Raw genomic sequence first — 19443 nt, 5'->3', positions numbered from 1 at the left:
AAAGTGGTGCAACTAGTACGTGGGTAACACTGGAAATGTTTAGAACTGACCAGTTAGTTTTTTTTGAATTACGTGGTATTTAGACCCGAGCGCAGCGAGGGCGGCTATAGTCCGAGTAGGAATTGATTCTTTTACCCGTGTTAAACACTCTACTTTTCATTTCGAATATGAGGAAAATAAAACTAGTTGAATATCTAAACTATTGATTGATAATATATGATAATATTCGTAGTACCTATTTAAAATTAGTTGTCAATATAGAACAATTTATGTCGACTTTTTAAATTTTAAATATGGAACTCACCGCGTAATTGTTGCAGCTTATTCCGCTCAAAGAAGTTTGCACTAAGTTCTCACTGGCTGTTTAGAAAGTCACATGGCCGCAGCATTCTTTTAAATTAGTTGTTTTCTACATAAAACTCGTCACAGCTGACAGCAGTTCAATTTTCAAAGTTCATTCCGGCCCTTAGGTGGGAAGTAATTTGTATGATTTTTTCCCTCTCTATGGAGGGAAGCAGCATTTTCCACCCAATAATCAGATCAAAATAACATTACTTTCTGAGTATGAGAAATGAAAAATATTTTCCCTACACCTCGGTTGAAAGTACTTATCTCTGGTATCAATTTTAGAGACTAAAGTCAAAAAAATTGTGCAATAGTACGACTACGTACCCGTCAATTACTTCGCTCGTACCACAAATGTAGCCATAATTTTTTTCCGTGCAATTTTTTCCCAACTTTCGACCGACCGGTCACAAAGAACATCTATACACCACATGGCATTTCTGCTTGTAGTGTATATTATACTATTCTTGTTATAAAAATAACAAAGTAAATATGAAATTCAAGGAACTAAAATAAGACTTTTCCATAAACAAATTTTCAGGCAAATTATTGCAGAGCGCCAAGTGTAGTTGAAGCTATTGTTGCTATCGTTATCAGTTATTATATAAAACCAAAATATCACAATGAAAAGTGTTACCACCAACAAAACATAAAAGGTTATAAAATGAGACCCAATTGATTTCATCAACATTGCAGCCGGGATGTATACATCGGAATATTTAATCTTTCGATTCCAGTGTAGTATTTTAGTGTACTTGTGTGTTGGAATGTGTCAAATGGTTTTATAGCTTCACCCATTTTCATTTGATAAATTTGTAAAAAAAATGTATTTATAATATGACGCTTTGAAATGGTCGCAGTTCTAAAAACTGTTGTTTTGTTGTATGCAAAAATAACGATGCACGCGATGTGAAATAATTGGACGTAGTTCCTGAAAAGCGTTCCAAGCCACAGACATCACATCTTAAGGAATTCGTGTTTAAAGTTTAATATTAGTGTATTCCATACATGAGGGTTGGGCTATTAAGTCATTATGTCATATAAAGAGTGACAGTAGAGCTGCCATATTTTGTTTTTTGACCAATTTTGTGTTCTTAACTCATTTTCAACATGAACATGTTTGGAAAGTTTTTCTGGAATTACGTCCAATTGAGCTTAGTAAAGAGTGTTTCGTCTCCGTAATAGATAAATAACTTACAGTTATCAGGACACCTAGTTCCGTCGAAGCCGCACTCGGGGGTGTCAGGCGGAGGGATCGTCCGCCCCCCCGCCCAGTGGATAGGGCGACCCTCAACGAACTGTAGCGATGAGTTAGCTGCTATGTATGTAGCCACCACCTGCAAATAATAGTACCATGAAAGCTCTGTTGGGTTTGTTTCAGCAACTTATATTAATTACACTCACATGAGCACACAAATTGTAAATGGTAAGCAATTACCATTGTCTTGAGACCAATAATAATAATTGATATAATATTGACACACTTTTACACAAATTATCTTGCACAAATTAGGCATAGCCTGTACTATGGGTACAAGATAACAATATATTTAATACAATATACTTACTTATTCATGTATAAATACATATAAACATCCATGACTCCTAAACAAACATTCATATTCATCATATAAATGATAGGTGCACTATCGGGATTCGAATTCGGGACCTCTAGCTTAGTAGTTAGGGTCACTAACAATTCGGCTATATGGACTGTTACAAGAAAATTTCAAATTTTCTACTGTCAAAACATTTGTAATTCGATTATGCGTAAGTTTTTTATAATATTATTGCTTTCTTTTATACACTTCTATTACTTAGTGAAAACAATTTTAATGTTTATACACGGATCAACAGTTTAACGATGCAATAATGTTTGTTAACAAAGCTAAGCTAAACTAGGAAGCCCATGATACAAGTGTCTATTGTAATGCTATTTGTGATTTTTCCTTTTGTGAATTAAGGTTATTGTAATACAAAACAATCAAAATAATCTACATAGGCCTTAATACAATCCTATAAACGTTAAGGCCAGTTATCGATTAAAACACATTCTTCCTCTATAGAAAATCCCACATATGTACGTGTCATCTGATGTTATGAGATCAACGCTACATTATGTTGCAACACCACAGGAATCACAGAAGATTTTCCGGTCTTTTAGACATGTGTAGGCTGTAGGTACACATATCGTATCGTACTAGAAACATCACAAAAAAGGTTCATTCCATAATTTTATTGTATATGGAAAAGAAAGGTCCCTTGAAAGCCGCACTGTAGAGAAAACACTGCCAATTGGATTGTTTTAGGGACTCAAAATGATTAGTTAGTAAGACCATGCACACTCTTGAAAACTGGACATAAATCATAATTGAGCTGATTAAGATCGGGTCTACATGACAGCCAGACTTCCAATCTGATGAGTTCAAACATTCGTTTTCATGTGCATCTAGCTTTGTGACCTTGTTAAAAAAAATGTCGTTAATATTTTTTAATTCTCTTAAACAAAAATCAATATATTATATGTTCAGTATGCGTTGCTTAGCTATTCATAAGAATTTTCAGCAAAAATTAAGTGGTTTGTCTTAAAGATGGCACTGTTGTCGTAACTTTTGCTTTTACCACATGGCGTTTTGTATCGTTCAAGGATCTATATATATTAAGATTGGCATATGAAACTGCGTAATAATACACTAAGATTGTCTTTACGTTACTTTGCTTTATCACGCCACAAGATGGCGCTGCAACGCATGATCATACTAATTACGCATATTACATACTTCGCGAATTATTATGTGACGCCACTAACCAAATATATTTTTCTCAAACATGCATGGAAATATTGTCATCATTTTCAAGAAAAGACTCTCTTTTTGCCTCCAACTCGACTCTTGACGACAACGGAAAAACACCGCCGACCATCCCGCGGTGTCAGAGCTCCATGCCTGAAGTACAGTTCCGACAGAAAACTGTTAGGCGAGCTCTGCGTTTATTCCGGCACTCTTATTCAAAAGGCGTAGTCCCTGATTCATGGAAGTCAGCCCTTGTCCATCCGATCCCAAAAAAAGGAGACAGTTCGGATCCGGCAAACTACAGGCCTATTGCGATTACCTCCCTACTCTCCAAAATCATGGAGAGCATAATTAACCGCCAGCTCTTGGTATACCTTGAGGGTCACCAGTTGATCAACGAACGGCAGTACGGCTTTCGCAATGGTCGGTCGACTGGCGATCTTCTGGTATACCTAACACATAGATGGGCGGCGGCTATTGAAAGCAAGGGGGAAGGCCTGGCAGTTGGTCTGGATATAGCGAAGGCCTTTGATCGTGTATGGCACAAGGCGCTCCTCGCAAAACTTCCATCATTTGGGCTTCCCGAGAGCTTATGCAAGTGGACCTCCAGCTTCCTCACTGGGCGCAGCATACAGGTCGTTATCGACGGTTATTGCTCGAATCCCAAGCCCGTGAACGCTGGAGTTCCCCAAGGCTGTGTGCTATCTCCCACGCTGTTTCTTCTGCATATCAATGATATGTTGGACACCGCCAACATGCATTGCTATGCAGACGACAGCACTGGTGATGCCGTATACACGGGCCATGCAGGTCTCTCTCGGGAAAACGTCGACCAGTGCCGGGAGAAACTTGTGTCTTCTATCGAGTCCTCTCTCGAGAAGGTCGCGGAATGGGGTAAGTTGAACCTTGTCCAATTTAACTCCCAGAAGACTCAAGTTTGCGCGTTTACCACTAAAAAAACCCCATTTGCCGTATCACCGCTCTTCGAGAACACTTCCCTTAAAGCCTCGCCTAGTATCGGAATACTGGGTCTCAAAATCTCGAGCAATTGCCAATTCCGTGGCCATCTGGAGGGCAAAGCCAAACTGGCTTCAAAGAAACTGGGCGTCATAAATAGAGCACGGCAATACTTCAAGCCGGCCCACATTCTAGCGCTCTACAAAGCGCAGGTCCGGCCTCACATGGAGTATTGCTGTCATCTCTGGTCTGGCGCACCCCAGTATCAGCTCGATCCATTTGACCGCGTGCAACGCAGAGCAGCTCGAATTGTCGGGAACCCAGTACTCTGTGAACGGCTGGATCATTTGGCGTTGCGTAGAGACGTCGCTTCATTGTGTGTTTTCTACCGCATCTATCACGGGGAGTGTTCCGAAGAGCTGTTCAACCTGATTCCTGCCGCCGAATTCCACCTTCGCACGACACGCCACAAGTTAGGATTTCATCCCCACCATCTGGATGTGTGGCGGTCCTCCACAGTGCGGTTTTCAAGGAGCTTTCTTCCTCGTACCACGAAGCTGTGGAATGAGCTTCCTTGTGCGGTGTTTCCGGGACGATACGACATGGGTACCTTCAAGAAAAGCGCGTACACCTTCCTTAAAGGCCGGCAACGCTCTTGTGATTCCTCTGGTGTTGCAGGAGAGTGTGGGCGGCGGTGATCATTTAACAACAGGTGACCCGTACGCTCGTTTGTCCTCCTATTCCATAAAAAAAAAAAAAAGAAAAGAACACGCGGAGTATCGTATTTTCGGACAAAGAAAATCAAATGCAAAGCAGGAGCGTTTTTTGAATTAGGAACATTACAACGCTCCTGCAATATTGTATGAAACGGCGTGCTGGGGTTATTAAATACTCTTTCATCGGATATCTTTTGTCATTCTTGGCGTACTATAGTCTCTTTGCTTAGTAAGATTTGCGTTTATATGCGTTTGTCTGTCGACAAAGATGATAAAAAAAATTGACGGCAAAGCTGGAAATACGTCTTGATTTGATTATTACATACCTACTTAATAAATATCAATTTAACAATAATTAAAATGAGAACTCCACCAGATTTAAGAACAGAAGCCAAAATTGCAATGGAAAACCTACTTCCAGCTAAGTCGAAAGAAAAATACATGAAAATTACATGAAAAAAAAAAGTGAAGATTTTCTCCGAAACAGTATTTTTGGCGTATTTTAATGAGATTGCTAAAACTAAAAAGCCTATTCTACATTATGGGCAATTTATTCCAAGCAGAGCTGTACAGTTCATGTTCAGAACGGCATTAACTTGAAAAATTATGGTGACTCAACTACTTTTCTTAAACGACCGGATTCAAAAGGAAGAAATCAAAAAATTTTACTGGCAGTATGTTTATAAAGTAATTTTTTAAAAGCCGCAGATAATATATATATATATATAACGACAAAAGTAAGTAAATTAAATTTAATGTATAATATTTAAAAAAAAAAGGTGTGTTTTATTAGAAAAGCACTATTTAAGCCTCGGCGGGAAATAGGCAATTGCCTGTCTCGTATTCAGTGAAGTCCTCGCCTACGGCTGGGCCTTTAAACTCATACTCGACTTCAATTGCCTATTTCCCGGCCTTTGCAATAATGTACTATTAATAGTTGGGAAATATATACTGTATTAATAATAATAGAGTTGATATTTCACTTTCCGCTCACTTCTCATAAACTCGCGCAAGGACTTAGAGCCTTTATTACCCTATTTCCGGTATTGCAACCAACGTGATGAGAATATTCACACAATATATTACGTGAACTGCATTTTGTATCTGATATTTGAAATTGTATCGCTAATAATTGTAGAGGTTTTTATTATACAATATAATTTTGTTCAGAACTTGACGACTTTTCCATTTACCTTCATTATTAAAATTCTGACATTTTTTTTTAAATAATACAGATATACAGGCAAAAAATTAAAAATTAAAATCTTTTCCTGTTTGTACGTAAGTAAGTAGCTTGTAAAAAATAATAAGTGTACGGTGTTCTGGTTGCCGTACAGATTAATTTATGTTTGGTTCATAAATTAAACTAGACTTAATATAATTAGTTTATTGTACTTAGTCTAAATGGTTATAATGGTCAATGGTTATGAGCACACGCGAACCGATTGATGCTCGAACGTGAACTGGGGAAAATGTGGAAACAGGGCACGCGCCAGCGCAACTGCTGACAGGGCGCAACGTGATGTGCGATGTTCCACTCGTACAATAAGAATAAGATTTTTTATAAGAAAGCTTTTGTTTCGACGATAAAATAAAATTTCAACTTAAACAAGTATACTTATAACTCTCTGTATCTAGCATAATTTGGTGTGACACATTTGACTAAACAACACTAATCAATAAGGCAAACTGTCTGTTTTTAGAACTTTTCACTAACACAAACAATATTTGTAAAGTAATTAACATCAACAAATAAAATTTTAAAACAAAATTTTATATATACGGGACTCGAACCTGCGACCTTTCGGGTTCCGTCCAAGCACTCTTACCAACTAAGCCAACCGTTCGAGTGACGATGTCATCGTCATTAGTAATTTGTATAATGTTTATTGATAAAAAAAATTATCGAAACAACGAGTACTGGTTTGTTAATATAACACACAACGGTTGGGATATAGGTCTTGTATTAAATTGCATCGTTTGCGTAAATTGCCTTCGTTAATGGGCCAAATTGCTCTTAAATGAGGAGAAAAGTAGGAGCCTGATGACGCAATATGATCCGATATGCCGGGGAGTATAATTATATTTTAGTGTACTAACAATTTATGTTTTAATTTAAGTTGTCTCGCATGTTACTGAGAGTGATAATTTTTTACCTATCTTCTTATATATATATATAATGAAAATGGTCTTTGTTTGAGGCTCTTTCACGTCTAAAACACGGATCGTATCGACATAAAACTACCACCATTCGATGCAAAATTTATCCTAGATGGTCTTCAACTACTTATTTTTTTAATTCCAACGTTTCTTCATTTTAAAATACGCACAGCGAAGCGGGCGGGAACGGCTAGTATTAATATAAAGGGGTAAAGTTTTTGAGTTTGTAAGTAGTTTGAGTTTTTGAGGGGGTAACTGCTGGATGTACTGAACCGATTTTGAAAATTTTACTACCAATAGAAAGCTACATTGTTAGTGAGTGTCATAGCTGACTCTATTAATATTAATCCTAAAAATTAAAACAATTTTTCGTGGTCGAAGTAAAAGCAGTGGAACGAAAATGCGATGAGATATATTATATGGTTGTATTGTATATATGCATGACGTTGGAACACACTGGGAGCAGTCGAATTGGATAAAATTTTTGGGGGAATATCTAGTTTATTTAAATGCTGGTCAATCTATAATAGTAGCTATTTATACTCACATATGCGACAGTTGCCTACAACTACAATTAGTACTTTTAATAACCCAAAATCCTTTTATTTAAATAACAAGTTGTTCAATAAACATTGCATTTTAAAAAATTTATAAAGACCAACTCTAATTCTTACTTATGAGATACGGATTGTTGACAGAACACAGCCGCAGAGCGGAATCTTAGTAAAACGGTAAGTTAGTTCTCATTTGCGTAGGAACCGAACCAGTGTTCCTACGCCAGGTTAGGTTCCTACGTTCAGGCCAGGTTGCAGAGCGAGTAACATTTGCGAACCTAAATTTTGGTAATTTCACCGTCATCTAATTTTATGACTCTTCCGAAAATAAATTCGAATATTTAGATATTCAAATAAATATGTTTTTAATATGTTTAAACTTCTTTTTATTGGACGATTTACTTCATAACGAAGCCGGTCGTATAAAGGTGAGATTATAAATTGATACCTGTAGAATTCTGCGTCAAGAATGCATTCAGTCATTCTTACTACATGCCTGACGTCCTCTATTGCTAGAGCTATTGATAGATGTGTCAATTTCGTAACATAATAACGTTCGTAGCATAACACGTCAAGTTCACGCCACCCTCATCTACGACATAATGCGTCACCTAGCATCGGAATAAAGGCAAAGCTACATTGGCTTCGATAAAAGTAAGGGTCAATGATGCAAGAAAAATATCACGTCAGCCCATATTCTAGCGCTCTACAAAGCACAGGTTGTAGAGTGGATAATTGCTCTCGTCTCTGGTCAGGAATACCCCTTGAAGCATTTGACCTGGCTTTAATCCACACCATGTAGACGTGACGTTCCTCCACATTGTAGTGTTCAACATAGTTTTTGCCACGTGCAACAAAAATGTGGAAAGAGCTTCCTGGTGCGGTTTTTCTTGAACGATCGATACCAAATCAGAAATTGATACTCGTATATTCGGTAGTGGGCTGATCAGGTTTAAAGAAAGGGTTGTTAAACACTTAGCTGGAATTAAATCTGAATTAAAAGTAGTAAGTAAATTAATAAGTAAACTACTTATCCACTTCAATTAATAAGTTAAACTTATAATATGAACTTTCATTTCATATTTTGTTTTTATTGTAGCGATACTAGTACTAGTAACTAATACTAGTTTTATTTTACAGAAGTAATTAGGGAGTATTTTTTGTAAATTTTATGGTCTATACTTTAGAACTACTATTTGTAATATAAGATTAAGAAAATTGTATTGTATAATAATGTGGTGTGCATATATACAGAAGGTAAAAGACAGGCAACGCTAGATTCTTTTGGAATTGGTATTGCAGAAGAATGTGGATTTAATAATTAAGTGCTTTTGCTACAGCTATAAACAAATCATTCAAGTTATCCAGACGAGAGAATGTCAAAGCGTACAATAAGGTATGGAAAATGTATCTATTATTTCGATATTATCAGTTCGGTATTCCGAAACAAACACGAAAACAAAAGAAAAAATAGAACAATTTATCCAGCCGTCCTTTTGTTATAAATGGTGTTGCACGACTTGGTTTTATATATGTAAGCTTGATGTGTTAACAAGCGCAACCAACGTCATGAACTGCCATAAGATATCCTAATTAATAATTACATTTATTTAACTACTGTGAATATTTGAATACAATTTAATTAACCTATCACTATGATTAGAAATAACTATACTAGTATTGTTATAAAGTAGTAGTGTAAGTTGGTTGGCACTATAGCAGTGCCAACTAACAGTAATGGTAGCATCATAACTGTCGTGCATAGAAATTTGGAATTTGATTTTTTTTTTCGATGAGGCATTACCAATTGTGAATTCTCATCTAACGCTGCCCAAATTGTATTGAGTCATTATAATAATAATTATTAGTGAAAACTGTAAAATACAGAAAATTAAATTTTAGGTGCGTTTAAATTACCAACCTCCTCTATATATATATACTCGTATATATATAGGTATAAAGCTGTAGCTGTTTTGGTAAATTGATTCATACTGTCGGCCGTTTTTCTATTTTTATTTTTATTTTATTTAATGATGATGTATAATATATTCTCTTCGCGATATGATAAGCGTTTTCGACGTGCAAATTTGGACTATCCAAAGTATGAGGTACCTAAAATTTGTTAACAAGTTATGATAATTCAATTAAATTATATTTAAAGAATTAAATCGCGTAATCGTAGCTGTATTATCAAATAAGTTTATGCTTTCGTGACCTTTGCAGACAATCGGTGTTCCAACGCCGCAACCCGCTCTCGCCTCTCGCCTCCTCACGACTCAAGCACATCTCACCTATAGCTATGTTTGTAGTTACAAATCTACCTTGGCTGACATCGACTCCAAAAATAACAATAAATAATCGTAACTAGAATTAGATTAATTAATTAGACTGTATAAAAATACGCAATTATTTTCATACTTTTTAGTGCCTTTTTTTTTTTATGGCATAGGAGGACAAACGAGCGTACGGGTCACTCGGTGTTAAGTGATCACCGCCGCCCACATTCTCTTGCAACACCAGAGGAATCACAAGAGCGTTGCCGGCCTTTAAGGAAGGTGTACGCGCTTTTTTTGAAGGTACCAATGTCGTATCGTCCCGGAAACACCGCACAAGGAAGCTCATTCCACAGCTTTGTAGTACGAGGGAGAAAGCTTCTTGAAAACCGCGCTGTGGAGGACCGCCACACATCCAGGTGGTGGGGATGATATCCTAACTTGTGGCGTGTCGTGCGAAATCTAAATCTATCTGTTAATGGTTAAACGAAGATAATAGTAGAAGTTTCAAATAAAAGCAGCTTTCGACAACTACCAGAACTTGCGTGTTCCGGTCGGGTAACTGGAAAGCTGCTCGCCGATTTTGACGACGTGCTTAGACTTCGCACGGGCGATTTGCCGCTTAAAAAATCTGGAGGCACGGCTATATTTCCTCTTAAGAACTTTGCAGTTCGGATCCTTTGTGCCCAGCGCCGCAACCCAAGTTCGATACGCCTGTGTTTTGCAGTCAGATGCTGCTTTAACTGACGCATTGAACCAGGGCTGTGATCTGCCGCCGATCGGTACTACAGAGCTTGGAATAAAAATATCCATGCCCTGCATTATCACATCGCCTACTGCAATGGCGCAGGCACTAGGATCATCCGAAGGGAAACAAACCTTGCCCCAAGGGTAGGATGCAAAAAAGGAACGCATCCTATCCCAATCTGCTGACTTGTAGTGCCAAAGGCGGCGGGTCGCTGGTGGTCTGCGACGTTGGCGTCGGATAGGCACTACACTCCTGACCAGGCAATGGTCGGACGTTCCGAGAGGGGCGTCGTTAAAGACCTGGTAACCATCGGGATGTGTAGTCAGCAGAAGATCTAATAAGGACGGCATGTGGCTATCCACATCCGGGAGCCGCGTTGGCGACTCAACCAATTGGGACAGACCATACGCCAATGCAAAATTATGCACAGATCGCCCTGCGTAATCTGTGGTACGTGATCCAAGCCATTCGGCATTGTGCCCGTTGAAATCACCCAAGACCACGATTTCAGCGGAGGGGATCTGTGCAAGCACGACGTCAATTGCTGCTTGAACGCAGCTCATGAGATGATCGGTTTCTGCGTTACCACTATGGGACCTGTAGACACACGCATAGATAGGGACGCGGTCGTCTAAATCTACGCGGAGCCAGAGAGTAGACAGGTCCCTACCCTCAAAATTGCCGAGACGGCGACAGCAGATATCCTCCCTAACGTACACACATACCCCGGCATGAGGCAAAAAGTTGTGCTCAATTTTGTACCCGGGGTACGTTAAATATGACGTATCGCTAGGTCGAGATATCTGCGTCTCCGTAAGGAAACACAAGGCCGGCTGCGCCGTCTCAAGGTGGTGGTGGACGGCGATTAAATTGGAGTGAATTCCCCTGATATTGCAAAAGTCCACGTTGAGCGTGGAGCGGGGTGCCGTGGTGTTACTGCCTCGTTTGTCCTCGGTCATGCACGGTTCTGTGCCCACCCCAGAATAAAAAGGGCGGCCCGAGTGAGAGTGCTCGGGGAGGGATTCTCCGGCTCTGGCAGAGCCGGTACCCTCCGGCTCTGGCAGAGCCGGTACCCTCCTGGGGTAATATCTTTTTACGGACCGCTCTCATAATTTTGGGGGGGGGGGGGGGGAAGGGATGGCCTTCGATCCTCGACAAAATCTTATTATATCTATTGTTTTGGAATAGTGTTTTTGAAGTATTTTGTGTTTTGTTAGACTTTAACAATTTGTCTAAATTTTGTGTAGTTAGAAGTTCTGTCACAGATCGCACACTTCCTGTTAGTCGTTAAGGAGTTCCATTGATCATCATATTTGACTACCACAATAACTTGACCATTACGATGTTACGGTAGGTGACCCAAATATCTAGATAGCATAAAAAAGATTCGGCCTAGTATCGTTAATTTGGTCCTAAGAATTGAAGAGTTTCGTTACTTTGTCCGTACCGTATTCAGAACCTAACTAAACTCTCACCAAACTATGTTTGAAGTATATCCTTTACACTAAAAAAAGAATCATCGAAATCGGTTAGCGCGATATTGAGTTATTTGTAAATTTGTCGCGCACATGATTTCAACAATTTAAAGACTTTTATGGTTTCTTATAGTTGCTATTGTCAGATCTGGACCAAATTGCAATGGGACTACACGGAAAGCATAAAAACGAATTATCAAAATCGGTTCACCGAGTCCGAAATTTTGTGGTAACAGACATAAAAAAAATTAAAAAACTACCGACGAATTTAGAACCACCTCCTTTATTGAAGTCAGTTAAAAACAGATTTTAATCGATGGCAAACAATATACTTGTTAAAGTAGCGTAAATGACATCGTTGTAATGGCCTTAAGTGAGTATTAAGAGTGATAAGATCAATAGCGCTGAATATTTAATGGTCTTTCTTGAATAAAGTTCAAGGTTAAATGCGTGAGCGAAAGGTAATAAAATGTCGAATAGTACTTGCTAAGTTACCACTGTGTGCCACAAAATATACATCAAAAACCAACAAAACAGATATGTCAAACTGAATTATACATGAATGGTCCAATAAATAATTTGGACCAAAGCCAAATCTTTCTAATAGGTACTCTTCCGATCAACAGTTATAAAAACAACTTTAGTTTATTATTGTATCAGTTTATTCTCAACATTAAACAGTAATCGCAAACAAAATAGCTAACCTTCCAGACTTGGTGCAATAAAACTAGCCGTTAAAGTTTTTCGCAAAGTAAAACCTTTTTTTTTATTTCTCATTTATATAATATATTACTGACTAAAGTTTGCAAAAGGCTTATTAAGTTTGCTTTTGCTTAGATAGACGTGTAAAGTATTGCATGTTTCACATAAATATTTCTTATGGAACTATATTCTTAAGTGTTTGTGATCCAAATACCCTACTAAACAACAAAGTTTCGTTACGTTTGAGTTATGGTATTGTTTTTGTCATTCGTTGGAAAAACATGCAAAAGGTTTTCGGGAGAAGACAACACATCTGAATTATAGGTATTACATTGAAGTTTCAGAAAGTTATGATATTTATACCTACATAATATGTATATTATCAATTATCAAGTGTTTTACTGAGAAACATGGAGATACGTGAATTTGATTATGTAAAATTAGGTAAACATCGTATAAATTTTAGTCAAGTAAGTCTTTTTTGTGATTGACTGTTGTTTTTAATTCCTGTAATCGGCCGCCTCGATAAGGCGGAGTACGTTGCTAGTGGTTTTGTATCGACACAGTAATGTTATAATACAGTATTGTTACTTGGCCCTGTCCATTAATTAATACCTAACGCTGCGTGTGGCCGCGCAGTGAGTAGGCACGAGATAGGGCTGTCCGCCTAGAGTATTTTTATCTCATCTACTTACTTGAGTTTCCTTCTAGTTTTGTGTTTTTTCTTTTAAATATTTATTTTATAATTTATTTATATAATAATGGCTCTGTCGTAAATCCACAGCTGAATATCTAAGTGATCGGACAGCCTGGGACTAGATTATGATTATTTTATAGCGATAGAAATGACTGTACAATATTGTATATTTTTATTGAAAAGATCGCAAAAAAAGAATTCTGGGAGAGTTTCTTGCGCATCCTCAGATCAGCGCTCAGAGCGCCATTTGTTTCCGAAGCGGTAGTAGTATCTAGTATATTAGAAATGACATCAAAAAGAAATCTAAAGGAATAAATTTTGAGAAATTAAATGACTTTTATGCCTTTTATAGTACTAAATAAAATAATATATTTCAAGTGGGTAGTTCAATAATATACATAATTGTACATTATATATGAAGAGTCATTTCGACGAGTACTAACCTCAAATTTACTTGTGTCGGGGTTCATATCCAGCAGAGAATACGACGCGACACGATCTCCATTCTCATTTATTATCACTTCGCCAGTAATGCCTGCGAAAATATATTGAAATTTGCATATAAATTGTACCACAATTTTGTTTACGTAATTTTTTTTATGGAAATAGGGGACGAGAAGAGTAGGACGTTCTGCTGATGGTAATTGATACACCCTACCTATTACAATGCAGTGCCGATCAGGATTCTTGAAAGGCTAAAATTCTGAGCGGCAGTACAACTGCGCTCGTCACCTTGAGACATAAGATGTTAAGTCTCATTTGTCCAGTAATTTCACTAGCACTAGTATTTTGTTTATTTCTCCAATCGTATTTACATGTTAACGACAACAGGCCAATAGTGTGAGGAAAATATTATGATGATTTATACATAATAATTAAAGTTTAATTATTCATTTTGTAAGTAAATTGGATCGCTTATCAAACATAGCGAATATTTAAAATAAAGTTTTCATCCTATTATTAGCAATTATAATATTTCCAGAAGAAAAGAAACCATATATTTATAGCTTATTTCATTTATCTTGCGTCTAAATTACGTCAAACAAAACAAATATTCTTACAAAACCTGCCTCTAAAGGGTTCGTTGTTCCCGCCAAAATTTCATCAACTTTTATGTTTAATATAACAATAACCTTGAAAAGTCCTATTCCACATGTTCCGAATCACTGCAGCGCCATCTAGTTGTCCTCTGGGGTCATCCGACTGACTCAAAGTATCGTTGAGAGCCAGTGCGTAGAGCAGTACCGCGTCGTAGAACGCTGCTACGAACGTAGACACCACCTCCCCCTTACCGAATGTATAATTGTACTTCGTAGCAGCGAGTTCTTTGACCTGCGTAGACGTACAAGTTATTCCATCAAACATTGAAGAGTAAAATTATATTCATTATTTAAGTAATGAAACTTTTATAGCAGAATAAATAAAAATACAAGTCCAATTCAGTCGCTGTGTATTAAATATTTATGGAATATCGATATGTTATCTAATAATAGGGTCTTATAATTATTGAAATGAAAGATAATTTTATTTTGAAGGGATTTTGTAAGAGTAAGCTTTCACGATCGTCTCGGAAAAGTCACACAGATTCGACTAAGGAAAATATATACACAAAAAGTATAAGCACTTATAATTATGTAAATATTTTAATTTTAATTATTTTATGGGTATATAGAAAAAAATGTATTTCTTATGATTAATAAGAGAAGATAAGAAGTACCTTATCAGAAAATTCTAAATATTCTTTTTTCTCTGGTGCCGGACTTGTGACAGTAAGAACAGCGCTATACGCCCGTCTCGCTTGCTCGTTCCGCTCGTCTGAGTCTGTGTCTACTTTCCATGGCTCTTTTGATGAAGCCGAAGCCAAACTGTTGATAAATTTAATTATATTTCTCCCGCAGCAATGCCTATCGCAATATTTTCAACCGAGTAATCAAGAGCTGGCTGTAATTCAATAGCCTTTTGAAATACCTTCACTACCAGTACGCGTGCTTGGTTCGAATTCTAAAAGGGCAAACGTTTGTATGATAAATACAATTTTTTACTTCCTATTCATAAATTGTTTATGTGAAACTCTTTTCATGGAGAATAAATGAGTATATAGGTCACCTCATAGTATGAGATCATCGCTGACCGTACAAATGAATTCGAAATCCAGAAACGATGTGTGGCAAGAATTGAACCGGGTCAAGTCAAAAGATTTACCTAATGCATCACAGAGGCAGACGTTTCTATTGGTGACAATTATTAAAAGAGGAGCCAAGACGTGTAAGTCGGACTTGCCCATGAAGGGTTACCGTGCGTACCAGCATTAACATAATATAAAAGTTCTTGTAGATCGTTGTAACTTTGATCGATTTTTAAATAATAGTGTACTTAAAAAACTACTAACTAGATCTCGTTCAAACCAATTATTGGTGGAGGTTTGCATGGTAATGTACAGTATAATTTTTTTTTAGTTTTATCATTCTCTTATTTTAGAAATGAAAGGAGAGGGGGATACACATTTTACCACTTTGGAAGTTTTTCTCGCGCAAACTATTTAGTTTAGAAAAAACTATATCAGAAACCTCAATATAATTTTTGATGATCTATCTCCACACGTATGGGTTTGATAAAAAAAAATATGAAATTTTAGTTCTAAGGATGACCTCCAAAATTTATTGTTTTTTTTTGCTGTTTTTGTGTACAAATCTTAATGCGGTTCATATAATATACCTACTTACCAAGTTTCAACGATATAATTCGTATAGTTTCGCAAAAAAGTGGCTGTGACATACGGATGGACAGACAAGACGAATCTATAAGGGTTCTCTTTTTTGCCATTTAGTTACGAAACCCTAAAATAGAAACATGACTCCACGATCACACTAAATGCCAATAAGGTTAATATTATCCTGACCATCTGGTTGTGAACGTGGTATTCCTTCAGAGTGCGGTTTCTACGCACAATCAACAAGATATGATATGTAGATGAAAGCTTTTTTTTTGAAGGTTTTACAGCATGACTAAAGAGACACTAGTGATACTCGAGTATATATGTATGAAAATATCAAATTGCATGAAAATTAAATATTAACTGACTTCTTAGTAAACTTAATCGAACGCACGGATTAGTCACTAATAGTGGAGACTAAGAAGTGGGAAGGACACACTCATCTGTCGGCGCTTGCGCTCAACTAACGATAGAATCGCACACTTAACGGAGATGTATGCGCACTGCATTTGTTCATAAATTAAGTATCTTATTTTAGTACATATTTAGAACAATAATGGAGTACCGTGCACTCCCCTTAAATATCGTAAGTCTCTCACCAGTACTTAACTAAGATAAAATAATGAATGCTCCTGTGATTGAGTACAAGATGGCCGGATAGGTGCAAGCATTATTATGTTTCGATTTATTTTACGGGCACGTAGCCTAAGCAACCAGGAGCTTAGGAACAGGACAAAGGTTACCCATACCGTATTTTATATTTTTTCTGTAATCACTTATATGTCTCTCAAAATATTTTCAGTTACTTTAATATTAAATATGACCCAAATATAAACACTACAGTTTCAGTTATACAAGATTGATACAATCTCTGCCGACTCCTAAACTACTGATGCGGAAAAACGAAGGGGCTTTTAAAAGTATAACTATGTATAATAAGACACTTTTTGTACATAAAATCATATACATCATATAGAAGCAACATGTCTCTATTTTCAAAGCAGCTGAAAACGTAATTTTTGTCGACCAATTTTATAACATCGAAACGGATTATTAAATTTAATATCATAAAAATATAACTTTACGCTATTCGATTTAAGGTTTGCGATTAAGTTTTTATCAAAATATATCAAAAAGTCAGAGTAATATTTCCATAATAATTCAATAAACTTACTTCGAAAACAGTTCAATATTGAAGAACACATATTCACCCGATGACACCATATTGAGCTCGTCAGCTGCCAACATAATCTCACGAACAGTCATCGGATTTGCACACAACACGACAACTGTAACAAAATAATCAATGATTTATTGGCTTTGTTTATCACGAGCTTTTCCCGTAACTGTACGCGTTGAATTACAAATATCAATTTGTCATTTCGTTTGTTTTGCCAACCAAATAGCTTGCTGGAATAAAATCTGCGGGAAGGTTGTGAATTTCTCATTGTTATTTTTAAGTATTTTTATTTGTTTATTTATTGATTATTCTTATATACGAGTATATACTATATTAAATTTATTAATTTAATAATGTTTTGTACAGCTGCTCTAGCTGTACAAAACGTTATTACTTTTTGGGGTCTTTCAAGAATCCTAAGCGGCAATTTATTGTAATGAGAAGAACGTATCAATAACCATCCGTTGAACGTCCTGCTCGTCTCTTCCTTTATTTTTCATAAAAGGACAGTGTGAAAAGGCTTAGTTCATGACGGGAGCCATCCAACCACATACTTTCTTTTTTGACATGGTGAGGTACTAGATAAGAACCTTAAGTTTTAGCACCATTAACAATCCATGAATTATGTAATGAGTAAATAATGTGTGTGCCTACTGAGAAATAGATTCGTTTTATTAATTGCATTTTTCAAACATTAGCATTTCACAAACTCATACACGATTTACATAAATGACAAATAATAATTTAGTTAAAATGAAGTTTTTGTTGTGATCAGTATTGAGACTATACAGCCGTGAGCGTAATTATTCTCATAAAATCACAATACGCACACACATTCGCATTTAGCTGAACCACGCCGAACTGATCTATTTTTGCTTTAACTACAATCCGCAAGCCACGCTTAGAAACTTCTTTTCGAAAACTTGTATAACCTTTTTACATTTTCGCCTTCAATGTATTATGACTTATAGAATACATTCAAATAGATTATACGAGATAGCAATTGCGCAAAACCATGAAAAAGCAATTTAATAATTTGAATTTTTTAAATTCGGGACGAATGCAGAATAACTGACAAACGCGCATTGGAAGTTTTTGACCGAACTTTAAAAGATATGCACATAGACTCGAAAATTTTTGGTGGTTGTCCTCCCTCCAAATTGCTCTACTGAAAATTCTCGATTTTACTATCTGGCGATTTCCGCCAAACACTACCAATAATCTTAAGATCGACTGCTACCTTAAAACATTAAATCAGTGAAGAAACTTGAAGAAGCAGCAAACATGAGAGTTGCATCGATAACAACCCGTCTGCTGAAGTTCTTTTCAAGCAAACGTGACTATCAATAATGGCCATGTTCCTTTCGTCGAATCAAGCGTGATCAAGTGATCTTATTTCTTGCGAATCTTTGCAATTTCATCTTATCGAAAGATGAGGTCATCGAGCAAAGTATTCCCGAATAACATTGCTAGCCACAAAAATAACAAATGGCTAACTGAGCAAGCAATTTCGGGGGCTAAGAATAAAGATGTGAATAACTTAAACTTTTTAATCATTGGTACTCTGCATTCGATCAAATTTACTGACTGTAAAACAAATTAAGATGAAGCCACTAATTTTTCAATGAAATTTTCAAACTCCTTGGATGCGCCATTAAACATTTTTTTGCGATCTAAACAATTAATGTTTTTAAAGTGATGACCCTCACTTCTGGGATTAATAGACAAATAAAATTTTATGAACAACGCAGGACTCGAACCACAACTTGAGAGTGGAACAAAGCATACAAGATTTTATGACGATACGTCACTCGAACGGTTAGCTCATTTGGGAGAGCACTCGCAAGGAACGCGAGAGGTCGTGGGTTCGAGTCCCGCAGCGTTCATAAAATATTGTTTCCAAATTTTGTAGCCCGCTATATATAGGTACAATGAGACCTCCTCTGTTTGTGTTGTCGAAAAAGATCTAGTCGTCATTGTAGTGTTTTTTTTATTTACTTTATTGGAGCCAAAAACAGAAACAAAAGATTCAATACACATTCAAATTATAACTAACTATAATAATTACAACTGTTCCCTTGGAACTTCTCACTGAGAACATTATTTTTCTTTGTTTCAGTATTTATTGCAA

The 19443-nt window shown here is 36.7% G+C and overlaps 1 protein-coding gene across 5 annotated transcripts in view; it reads right to left on the bottom strand.

The window, feature by feature from the left end:
* The window catches only part of LOC126975437 (atrial natriuretic peptide receptor 1), a 174337-nt gene that overhangs the window by 24099 nt on the left and 130795 nt on the right, over nt 1-19443 (bottom strand). For all 5 annotated transcript variants that reach the window (XM_050823322.1, XM_050823319.1, XM_050823321.1 and 2 more), the window contains 5 exons: nt 17307-17421; nt 15137-15284; nt 14553-14751; nt 13863-13954; nt 1544-1682 (listed from right to left, as the gene is read on the bottom strand). In XM_050823322.1, the coding sequence (XP_050679279.1) occupies nt 1544-1682; nt 13863-13954; nt 14553-14751; nt 15137-15284; nt 17307-17421 (693 nt within the window). The remainder of the gene's footprint in view (nt 1-1543; nt 1683-13862; nt 13955-14552; nt 14752-15136; nt 15285-17306; nt 17422-19443) is intronic.

The sequence above is a fragment of the Leptidea sinapis genome, chromosome 36 (genome assembly GCF_905404315.1).
Source record: "Leptidea sinapis chromosome 36, ilLepSina1.1, whole genome shotgun sequence".
NCBI classification, from domain to species: domain Eukaryota; kingdom Metazoa; phylum Arthropoda; class Insecta; order Lepidoptera; family Pieridae; genus Leptidea; species Leptidea sinapis.
This window is presented reverse-complemented; position numbering and strand designations above follow the sequence as displayed.